The 12,006-nt window shown below is 35.5% G+C and overlaps 1 protein-coding gene across 3 annotated transcripts; it reads right to left on the reverse strand.

Moving 5' to 3' along the window:
* Positions 1 to 5,690: 5,690 nt before the first annotated feature.
* On the reverse strand, positions 5,691 to 11,170 carry LOC149157931 (uncharacterized). 3 transcript variants are annotated; one of them, XM_089436053.1, is made up of 4 exons: positions 10,822 to 11,170; positions 8,980 to 9,287; positions 6,198 to 8,831; positions 5,691 to 5,978 (listed from the first exon to the last, which is right to left on the reverse strand). In XM_089436053.1, the coding sequence occupies exons 2-4, from the start codon at positions 9,068 to 9,070 to the stop codon at positions 5,932 to 5,934; spliced, it is 2,772 nt and encodes a 923-aa protein (XP_089292179.1). In that variant the 5' UTR covers positions 9,071 to 9,287; positions 10,822 to 11,170; the 3' UTR covers positions 5,691 to 5,931. The 3 variants fall into 3 exon arrangements, with proteins under 3 accessions (XP_089292179.1, XP_089292181.1, XP_089292180.1); XM_089436055.1 differs by lacking the exon at positions 10,822 to 11,170 and adding an exon at positions 9,576 to 9,966; XM_089436054.1 differs by lacking the exon at positions 10,822 to 11,170 and adding an exon at positions 9,508 to 9,966.
* Between the last annotated feature and the right edge of the window lie 836 nt (positions 11,171 to 12,006).

Below are 12,006 nucleotides of genomic sequence, written 5' to 3' on the forward strand. Positions count from 1 at the left end.
ACGGTGTTGGAAATATGTCAACCAATGGGGTCTCCCCGATGTGAAGTCCCAATTAGACCTTACACCGTTTGAAATAGGAGCCCCATCCAGAAATCAACTCAACTGCCATGTATTCTTGTAGGTTTGGCTTGGCTACAAAACTCAGCACAAAAGAGTTATGCACAGGTAATCGCGGATCAACAAGTTAGTATCCCTGGTGAGTGTTCGGTTGTATGTGTGTCCAGATTATTCAACTGCGGAGGGAGAGGGAAGTAAGCCTCTAGGAGAGCAGTAATAGTACCACCGTGGTAGAGAGAGACACACACAAAAAATATCCTTTTAACATCCAATGGAATAGTCCACAAAGATGCGATGGTCATTGCAACCATTTTAATAAAGAAAGATATGTTTAACATCCAACATATTATCCCACAAGGATGTAACAATTATAGCAACCATTACAACGCATTCTCAATATGATAAGTACTAAAATAACAGAAATAGTTCAACTTCTTTAGCATAGATGAAAGAAAACATGAATTACAAATATCCATAGAATAGTCTTACAAATATTCATAATTCATGAAGAAGAGCGTGTTGGCCACGAGACTTATAATATTAAGTAAAAGTCCTAAGACAATGTATGCAACGAACACCACTATCTCCAATAGTGGAGCATTGGAGCCACTGCTTGCTCCCCAAAAGAACTAGCTTGTCTCCCTAATGCCTTGCAGAAGGAGCCAAGGCGAAAATTCATTTGCTCATACAATGAGGGTGTATATATAACCAATGAGGTGATGCTTCACCTCCTTTGTGACTTTTTGACTACCCTCGTGATTGTTTGACTTCCTATGACTTTTTGACTTTACATGACTCTTCATCTTCTGTACATGCCCTTTCGACTTCCACTTTACAATACATTTTGAATAAGAAATTACATGATCCACAATAATTATGTGGCATACGACAACTCATGACATGACATTGTTGGCATGGACTGCTTGATGACATGGAAATGTCAAGCCACTTCTACTGCTGCTTGATACATGTTTTCTTGAGGATACTCTTCTATCCACCTCCTTATGGCTTAGAGGTAAGGAGTCTTCAATGATATCAAGTCTTGAGCTATGGTCGCAAACTAGTGTCTCTTTGTCTTCTCTTGATTGATCAGCTTGCATAATCAACTACAAAGATATGTTTCAACATGTTTCCATTCTCTGTCACCTTCTTCATCATCTTGTCATGGTGTGATAGAGAACATGCATTTGCAATTCACTCATGACGAGATGACATCAGTCCAATAAACCCCTAGTCTAAGATGGTGCATATTGATCCACTGACTGAGCCGGAACCGGGTGGAAGGCTGAGGGAGAGTCTAAGTGACTGCGCAATTGCGCAGCTCATGTAGTTAGGGGTGAAGCTTGAGCCTTGAGACCACACAATGTGTAGTTCAGGTTGGACTGAGGACGAAAATTGCGCAGTCTGGGAGGTTAATGTGATAGGCTGAGCGGATGGGCACTAGTTCAGCCTATTGTGCAGTTCCGAAAGGCAGAGGAGGTTGGGTAACTGCGCAATTGTGCAACTCAGGAGCTCAATGGCTAAGCTTGAGCTTAGAGATTGCGCAATGCACAGTTGGGGCCAGACTAGAGGGTTGTATTGCGCAATTCTAGGGGCTAAGGTCTGGGCTTGAGCACTGGAACTACGCAGTGCACAGTCCTGGGAGGTAGGAACAGTAGATTGCGCAATGTCAAGGGGCAAGGCTACAACTTGAGGGTTGGAACTACGCATTGCGCAGTTGGGTAAGGCCAAATGAGGCTAAGTTACTGGGAATTTTTTGAAATTTGGTTAAGTGTGGGATCAATGAACAAATGTGATCAATGACATGACTTGACTGTGACCACAAACTTAGAACACTTGGCGACACAACAACATAGATCATTCGTGACACATGAACAATACTTTTCTCTCAGTGCGACAACTTTGCGATGCTTACAACAAGTGTGACGCCAAAGATACACTTTGCAATGACCGTGACGAAACTTGTGCGACAATGCTTAAAAGTTTGGGAATGAGCGCGACAAATGTTTACATGGTTAGATCAACTCATTTGCACAAATATAACCCTTTGAAACCACCAAAACAAGCTTATACACATTATGCGACAACTAACATGTGAAAAAATGAAATTTGCTTTTCTTGCAAAAGGGACCAAAACACTTAAAGAAAACACATGGAATGGATTTCAATGTTTGCAACGACAATATACAAGACCAAGGCAGGCTCTGAAATTTGGTGCAAGCCAAAATTTTGGAGGGTGTTGTAGCAGTGAAAACACATCACTTAATTAATATCTTAATTTTTAACTATAATAAAATGTTTGGTGAAAAAATGACATTGCTTGAGAGACATCACTAATGTCACATGAAAGATGTCAAGAACATTGCCATATTGGATATTAGCTCAAGAATGTTGCTTAAAATTATGTTTATTAGGACCAATACATAAAAAAAAAAAAAATGCTCAAATTCACATTTTTAACTGGATATTGATGCCAAAAAAGGCTTTTTCATCAAATGTCAATTTAAATGTTGAATTTCAACCTAAATGAAATATTGTGTTGACCTAACATTCTATCTCGAAAAATATAAAATTTACTTTAAACACTATCATTAAAATGAAATGAAGTGTTTAGAAATTTTCTCTGAATTATATTACCATGAAAGAAATATTTTCTATATAATAAAACCAATTAAAATTCCATATCAACCAATAAACATGTTGATATTTTTTAATAACAAAATCTAAAACAAGCATTTTCTTGAAACTAAATAACTCCATATTCAAATAACCAGAATATGCAAGCACATATTTTCTACAAACTAAAACTAAATAAATCCAAAGTAACAAAAAAAAAATAGAACTACTGGTTTCAAAACAAAGAATATAAATAAATCCATATTCAATTAGCCAAAAAAATGCAACTACATGTTTCAAATCAAAGAATAGTTCCAGACTTTGAATGTCAATATCAACACCATGGACTTACATTTTAGCATTTTCATGCTTAATCATGTTACCTACTTACTAACTTGGTTTTGTACACCATTTTAAGAGTTCCTTATTAATAAACAATGTAATGTTTGGTATGCAAAGTCAAAGTACAAGAGAAAAAGAAAGGCAAACTAAGTCTCATGTCGGTGTTTTAAATGCAAATAAAAAAATATATAATAAAATAAAAATTCAAATAAAAGAGAAATCAAATAAAAGAGGCCACAGTGATGGCACCATCTTTCATCCTTTCATTGCCATTCCTTCCTTCCTGCCTTAGTAAAATTAAGGATTAGCATTTAGGATTGGCATAAAGAAAAGAATTTTAGTGTCTCATTTATTTATTTATGCATTTAAATAATAAACCTATCAACGATTATAAAATAATGTTAGAAAACACATTTATTTAATAATGTTAGAAAACACATTTATTTGTTTCTGCATTTAAATAATAAGCTTATGAACGATTAGAAAATAATGTTAGAAAATACCTTTATAATAAGGTATCTTTCTGTTAAAATTTTGACCCTATCTAGCTAATCTCACAGAATTACTCGCCAGCTGCCAGAAAATTTTGGTTTACAAGAAAGGGTGGCCTACATAAATTGTTAGTTTGCATGTTATTTCGCATGGTGAATTAGATTTTGAGTCTTCATCTAAAAACGCTAATTTTCACTTCTCGAATCCATTCTGGATCCGGGCTCTGGGTTGTTTCAGTTTGGGATATTATTATTTATTTTAAAGTTAATTTTTTATATAGATTTATTTAGTTAAATTAATTAATTTTAATTTAATTATCAATAATTATTAAATAATTTAATTTATATAGTGCTGTGTTTTGTTGGAATATTGTATTTATTGTAAGTCAAAATTTGCCCACACAATCTCTTTCGTTGAAGGAAAACAATCCCTGTCTAGTTAATTCCTAATCGGCCCCTTGCTGCAAAATCTGTTTGTAAAGGGTTTTATAAAATGGCTAAACTTAAATTAAGCATGGATTTAATGCAAACCTATATACACAAAATATCATTTAGCTGAATTATATTACAACGTGAGATTTATCTAATTTAAAATAGAAGGATAAACTCTCATTACAGAAAGTTATGAGAATATGTCTGTTCAGTTAATTCCTAACTGGTCTCTTGCTGCAAAATCTGTTTGTAAACAATTTTATAAAATGGCTAAACTTAAAATAAGTATGGATTTAATGCAAACTTATATACACAAAATATTATTTAGCTGAATTATATTACAATGTGAGATTTATCTAATTTAAAATAGAAGGATAAATTATCATTAGAGAAAGTTATGGGAATATGTTAGCATTGGTTTCTTGGTATTGTCTTTTCATCAAGGAGATTATTGGAAAGTTGAACCAGCTCATCATCAATTTGAATAAGAAAATGATTAAATTGCAAAAAACCAAAAACAAGAAATTAATGATCCCATAAACTATTTTTAATTTCATAAATATTAAAATATCATTTCATTTCATAATTTCAGATCAATTTTTTGAATACAGCAATTGGAACCTATATTTTGGTAAATATGATTTTGTATTGGAGTATTATGAAATTTATTGATTGAAATCCACGAATGCAAAGATCATAAATTCTGAATAAATTCACCCAATTTCAACATGTACATATTTCATTTACCAAATTCTTCCAATACAGCAATGGGAACTTATATTTTGGTAAATATGATTTTGTATGGGAATATTGTGAAATTTATTGGTTGAAATCCCCCAATGCAAAGATCATAAATTAAATTCTGAATAGATTCACCCAATTCCATGGATTTCAACATGTACATATTTCATTAACCAAATTCTGATAATTTCTATTTAAAAAAAACTCCAATTTAAAATGTTATGTCTATCAGAGTTTGAAATTGTTGATGTTGATGTGTAAGGGTCAGCTGTCCTCCTGGGCAAGAGGCTAGGTTGCAATCAGGGTGGTCAATAGTATTATGTATGAGAATAAGGGTAAATGTTACTTGAAGGCACATCATAGTATTATGTATGAGAATAAGGGTAAATGTTACTTGAAGGCACATCATAGTATTATGTATGAGAATAAGGGTAAATGTTACTTGAAGGCACATCATAGTATTATGTATGAGAATGAGGGTAAATGTTACTTGAAGGCACATGATCCATTGTTATTGTTATAGTGTCTACTATTGACAGTATGGGATTTTGATTTATTTGTGAAGGTTATCTATGTTCAAATCAATACGATCAGGTTAGAAATTGCTTTTTGGTTTTGGAAGATTGACACTAAGGATTTTTATTTATTTGTGAAGGTTATCTATGTTCAAATCAATATGATCAGGTTGAAATTGTTTTTGATTTACTACGAATTTATTTTTCTTCCTATCCAAAAAAATATGTTAATGACCCAAGCAGGAATGGCAATCTGCCCCTTTACAGATCACTAACAGTTATTTCAGGTGACCCGGATTTTCTCTGTACATGATGATACAGCTGTATGTCTGATGTTGAGATTTGTATCAATAAAGACTAGATGGTATGTCTGATGTTGAGATTTAATAAAGACTAGATGGTATGTCTGATGTTGAGATTTGTATCAATAAAGACTAGATGGTAACTCTAAGCGATGTAAACTTTTTCAGAGATTGTATCAACAGAGACTAGACGGTAACTATAAGTGATGTAATTTTTTTCCTGATTCAAAAATGGCAGGCCATATGGAGAGTGCATATTGCAGTACTGAAACTGACATTGCTAATTCAGAAACAAATTCTACCGATTTTAAGAACAAAGACTTCTTCCCTGACACTTCGGTGTTATTTCTGAGGTGTCAGGGCAAGAATAACGAGAGATGCTCTTCGCAGTCAATTTGGAAACCTGATGAAGGCCAAAGGAAGTGAACTTCATTCTCAGATTCTGACCCAACAGATAATGTTTTCATTTGGGGCAAAACTTCCTGAAAAACAACATCGGAATCTGGACTAAGGGCTTCCATTATTCTATTTCAAAAAGGAAAATAAAATGGAAATCTCTGTTATTGGCGGTTAGAAATTTTCGGCGACAAAAGGGTTATGCACATTTAACATTGTCTACACCAGTTTCTACGACCAGAATTTTTTTCCAGGATGTCTTTACAGTAACTAAGAATTGCATCAGCGCGAACAGCAGATCTAACCTTGAATGATTCTGATGAATGAATGGATCAGGAGGCAACCGATTGTGAACTCCATACTTTTCATACTTTGCTTCCTTGCCAGTGTCACCTGCTGAAGGTCAAGTTTCTCTTTGCGTAATCGATTGACATCTTGCAAGAGTTCATTTTTCTCATTAATTTGCTTGGAAGAATCTTCAAGCAACAGTTTATTTTTTTCATCCAAGTTCATCATCTTAGTTCGCAGTTTCTCAATCTCCAGGGTCTGCTCAGCTTTCGACTGGACTCCAACTTTAGGATCATTTGTCTCGGACAGAACATTGACTTTAAGATCATTTATCTCTGATAGAACGTAGGAAAGTTCTTGATTGCTAATTTCATCCCTTTTGCGTAGCAGCTCACCTTTCTGAATATAAATATGTGCCATCCCAGCCTCAAGCTTTTCACTTTTGATATGTAACATATCTGCTTTATCTTTTAGGCTTTTTATAATCGCATCACTGATTGCAATTTGTTCTTCTAAACTCGTGTTTTTCTCCTGTAACTGTAAAAGCTCTTCTTTGATGACTGAAATCTTTCCTGCAAGCTCTTCACTTTCTTTGCAGGCATTTTGAAGGTCATCTTTCAACTTTCCATTCTCTTGCAACAATGTTCTGAGAGAGTTCCGCAACAGAAGATTTTCTTCCTCTTTCATTAGAGCTGTTTGATATATATTTATTCTGAGCTTTCTACATTCTTCCTTCAATTTTTGGACATGGTCAGGTGTGTCAGTGATGTCTCTTTTAAGTGTTACATTCTCTTCCCGTATGTAATCATCATCTCCAGCAAGTTTCTTCAGTGGTTCTTCTTTGCTTGATATCTCAAGTTTGGGAGATTTATTTTCAGCATTAAAGAAGACGAGTTCAGTATGCAACTTTTCCAATTCTACTTTGAGCTTTTGACCTTCTTCAACTTCTTTGTGAAACTCGGTTTTGAGATGCGCATGCTCCTCCTTCAAATGAAGGATAAGCTGCTCAAGTTCAAGAACATGCTCATGAAAAGTCTCTTGCTGCATTTGTTCAGTTTCCAATGCTCTAAGTTGCTCTGCATCGTCATTTAAAAGGTGACATGTTGACTTCGGAAAAGGAAATTGCTGCTTACCTGAAAGAATATTGTTTTCAAGTGCCTCGTTTTCAGTGATCAAAACATGTGCCTCATGTTCCCACTTCTGCAGAACTTCTCTTAATTTTTCAAGTTCACTTTGCAACTGTCTATTTTCTGCTTCAAGTTTGCTCAACCTCATTTCAAGCATGCTATTTTTCTTTCTGGACTCGAGCAACTGATCTGACAATGTTTTGTTCTGTTCCTGCAAGCCAAAGATTGATCCATTCAGGGTCTCAATCTGAACATTCTGCTCCTGTGAAGCATCTAACTTTACAGACAGCATTTGGTTTTGCTTTCTCAAACTATTCAACTTTTCCTCCATTCCTCCCAGCATGCTTGCTTTCAGTAACAATTCTGCTCCAAGCTGTTCTTTCTCCTTTAACAAGTTAGAATTTAGCAGCTCAAGGTCATTGACATGAATGGTTTTTACAGAATTTTCTTTCATAAGACTCTCATTTTCTTCTTGAAAATGCTTGATCTCTGACTCAGCGTGACATAGCTTCTGATTACCTGTTTCATTCTGCAGATGCGATATATTATTCTCTTCCTGCATCTCTGACAGTTTGTGTTTCATATTGTCAATCTCAACTTCTAATGTGTGAATTTGCCTCTTCTGAGCTGAAGTATCAGTTTCCATTTCCCTAATTCTGCTTTCAGCCATTTCATAGTCCTGGTGACACCTTTGAAAGTCAAGTCTTAGAGCAACATTCTCTTCCTGTGAGATATGCAGTTTTTTCTGCAGATCTTGAATCTCCATTTCGAGCTCATGGGTCATTTTGCCGGGACCTTGCAATCCCACGACCAGTTGACCATCTTCTTTTTGCAAGATCTCATTGCTTCTTCCAGATTGCTCTACTTGCACAGCCATTGACTTGATCTGAGATTCCAACTCACTATTTCTAGTTTGCAATCCAGCAATCCGCTCTTGTAGATTCACCATATTATCCAACTTACCTTCCGCTTCCTTCCTTGGGATCTCATTTCCTTCTTTAAGGTGCAGGATGCCTTCTTGCAACTCCCTGGTCTTCTGTTGAAGAATGCAATATTCTTCTTGGACTTTCTCAAACTCAGTTCTGTATCTTTCTTTCTGCTCCTTTAACATTTGAAGGTCAAGATGAGGCTTTGGTGATTTTTCAGAATCATCTGAAATGCTAATTGAAGAACTATCATCACTATTGCCATAACCTTTTTTAGAACCATCTGTGTTTCTGGAACCAAGGAAGAAATCGAACCCAGCTGCTCTCCCTTTGATTTCCACTTTTGTGCTATGCTGAGAACCTGCAGGTGAATCATCATGGAGACCGTACTGCTTTTTGAGATCAGTTGGAATGTTTTTTCTAAGCTCGCCTGTGAGGTGATCATAGCGCTCTGCCAATGAACGATAGATTCTATAGAATTCTTCGACATGGTTGATGAGTTCGGGCCTTTTCTTGTAATACATCTCTGCCTTCTTGGCAAATGAATCTGCATCCTCTTCAATCAGTTTCAGCATTGTCTTCACATGTTTATCCATGCCTGTAAAAGCAAAATGTGTCATGTATCAATTCATTTAAAATGAACTTGGCAGACAGACAAACATCAAAATAAAAACAAAAAAATATATAAAATACAGCTGTAATTGCACAAATCAACCAAAACTCCAAGGCAAAACCAGAATGCATACCTTCCAAATTTTCTTCCAGCCATCCTGAATTTTTGGGACTGATATGACTGTCCCACAACCAAGGATGTGACTTTTCATCTCTACTATTCATCTTGCAGGCAGTCTTGCTGATGATATCAAAGGATTTGCAGAATTTTGCAATGGCACTAATCCTTTGACATGAGGAACTGTACCCTTGATTTGACAGGAAATATTTGAAGCTTTGCTGATTGAGAGCTTCAAAGTCTATTCATGGTTTCCTCCAATACGAAGAACCACCCGTAGGCGTAAAAAATGGAGTGCAGCGTGAAATCAAATGATCAAAATCCCTGGAAACAAGCTACAATCTCAGTAAACAGTTTAATACAGGAACTCCAGAAATATCATAAAACAAACAGCAAAGATGATGATGAAACTCTTTTGAAGAAACACTGACGACCATTACTTAAGCAGAAAGAAAACATAGCAAGGGGGGAAATATAACAGAGTTTGCCTCTCTAATCTAACTATACTAGAATATCAAGCAACAAGGAAGCCAGAAATCTGCACATCAATGTTATTGCTTTGAGGTCGAAGTGTCAATCAACCATCCACGAGAAAATCTGAGCCAGACGAACCTTCGGGTCTCAAATGGATGTATATCCCAAGAAGGAGCTTGATATTGATAAAACAACCCACCATAGTGCAAGCCAGGCAGAGCCATAGAGAGAAAGGTCAAACTGTAGAATCTTTAACATTGCCAGGAGAAGCCAAAGCAACCTGAGTTATACAAAGGAAGAAGTCCCTCCAATTTCAGAAAAATTGGCGGAAGAAAAGAGGAAAAAGCCAAAGGTAATTAGAAAATGGATTGCAGGGCGTTTATTAGGCTTTGGATTGACGTGAATAAGTTCACTGTTAAATTGTTTGTGAATAAGTGTATTGTTAAGACACCCCTCTTAACACTCATCATTTATCATCACTCATCATTGTGATAAGTCACGATACTCCACAGGTTCAAATCTCGTTCAAATCTCCATGGGTGGTCCCCTGCCTAGCCTAAATCCGTAGGCTGAACCAGTATGGCTGGGATGATCTCGTCATAAGAGAATGGCATTTGTCAAACAACAACATTTTACAGATATGTCTTTAGAAAAATCACTTATTTTTAAAAGAAAACACTCATTTTTTTGAGCTGGAGTGGAATCCAAGAGATGATCTCGTCATAAGAGAGTGACATTTGTCAAATAGCAACATTCTGGGACAAGTCACTCTGGGGATTCGCAGGTAGAGCCCATACAGGAATGGGATCTAAAATTCTGGGACAAGTCACTTTGGGGATTCTCAGGTAGAGCCCATACAGGAATGCATTGAGAATCAAACATGGGCCAGTTGTGGTAGACTCTGCCCAGCTTACCAGTAAACCACAGCCAACCAAGTCAGCATTCTTAGGTAGAGCCCATACAGGCATGCATTGATAATCAAACCTGGGCCAGTTGTGGTAGACTCTACCCAGCTTACCAGTAAACCAGAGCGTAACCAAGTCAGAATTCTCAGGTAAAGCCCATACAGGACTGCTTTGAGAATCAAGCCTGGGCCAATTGTGGTAAACTCTGCCCATCTTACCAGTAAACCACAGCCTAACCAAGTCAGGTAGAGCCCATACAGGAATGCATTGAGAATCAAACCTGGGCCAATTGTTGTAAACTCTACCCAGCTTACCAGTAACCACAGCCCAACGAAGTCAACAATTCATCACTGTATAGTAAAGTAAGAATAAAAGCATCACAAGGCATCTGAATCAGACATTGGTCATAAGCAACAAGAGGACTTGATCAGAGAAAACCGATGAGGAAAAGCTAATTGCAAGGCTGCAATATTTCTTACCTCAATCAATAGAATGTGAAGTGGCCAGGTTCTTCTAGGGTGCTTGTATCACCACATCCCAGATTTTCTTCAAATTGCAGTAATCCTATTACAGCTGATGCCTCCATCAAATTTGGTAGCTTAGAAAGGTTAAAAATGTATAAATCAGCCTTGAAGCTACTATGGCTGGTAGGCCATTGATGAGCTTATGGATCATTAAAGTATATGTCCACCTCGCCTCTGTGTGGCGTTGGATATTTGAAACAACAGTATACTTTTTAAGTCAAAGAAAAGAAGAAAAAGACGCTGAGTAGCAGATAGACACAGGCATTTGCTAATGCCATGTGTTAGATGCACGTCCTACCTACAAGGATGGTGGACGCTAGATAAAACCAGGGCCCCGCCAAGCAAAAGGCTGGACATCATTAATTCGAGTCGTTTTCTTGAAAACGTGAGTTGCGTTGTGCCATGTGAACGTTGAATTCCCATAAAAACTCCTGAATCTCTCGCAAACACATTCACACGGAGCTATCAATTTAAAGTTTGGTTTGTTATGTCTATAAGGTTCGAACTCAGGACTTTCTTTGAATTAGCTCCAACCCCTCCAGTTTAATGTCTTTGATGTTTCTTTGAATAAGCTCCAACCTCTCCATTTTAATGTATTTAATGTTTTTAATTTTAATGTATTTGATGCTTTTAAAACATCTTAAAATTGAATACATTTTTAAATACAATTTAATTTTTTATTTTTTAAAATATTTATCACAATGCTTATTTTCTTTAATCAGGTTAGAATTTAAGCAGTTTAGATACTGCTTAATTATTGAAATTATAGTTTATTGGAAAATAATAATAATTTTAATATAGACAATATATGAAACATAATAATTAACATACACAATAAATGAAACATATTAATTATCCTATTAATTAAAAAAATGAATTAATGTGTAATAATTTTTACAATGGTGTTAGAAATTAATTAACATACACAATATATGAAACATATTAATTATCCTATTAATTAAAAAAATGTTTGTGTAATAATTTTTACAATGGTGTTAGAAATTAAATATTATTTCATTTTTGAAATTTTTACAGGTAGTTGTAAAAAATAATAATTTTAATATACATAATATATTAAATATAATAATTATTATATTAATTAAAAAAGTTTGTGTAATAAATTTTTTGAATTTTAAAATA

The sequence above is a fragment of the Pinus tabuliformis genome, chromosome 5_2, assembly GCF_031772625.1.
Source record: "Pinus tabuliformis cultivar Carrire ecotype Pingquan chromosome 5_2, CPIR1, whole genome shotgun sequence".
Taxonomy (NCBI): domain Eukaryota; kingdom Viridiplantae; phylum Streptophyta; class Pinopsida; order Pinales; family Pinaceae; genus Pinus; species Pinus tabuliformis.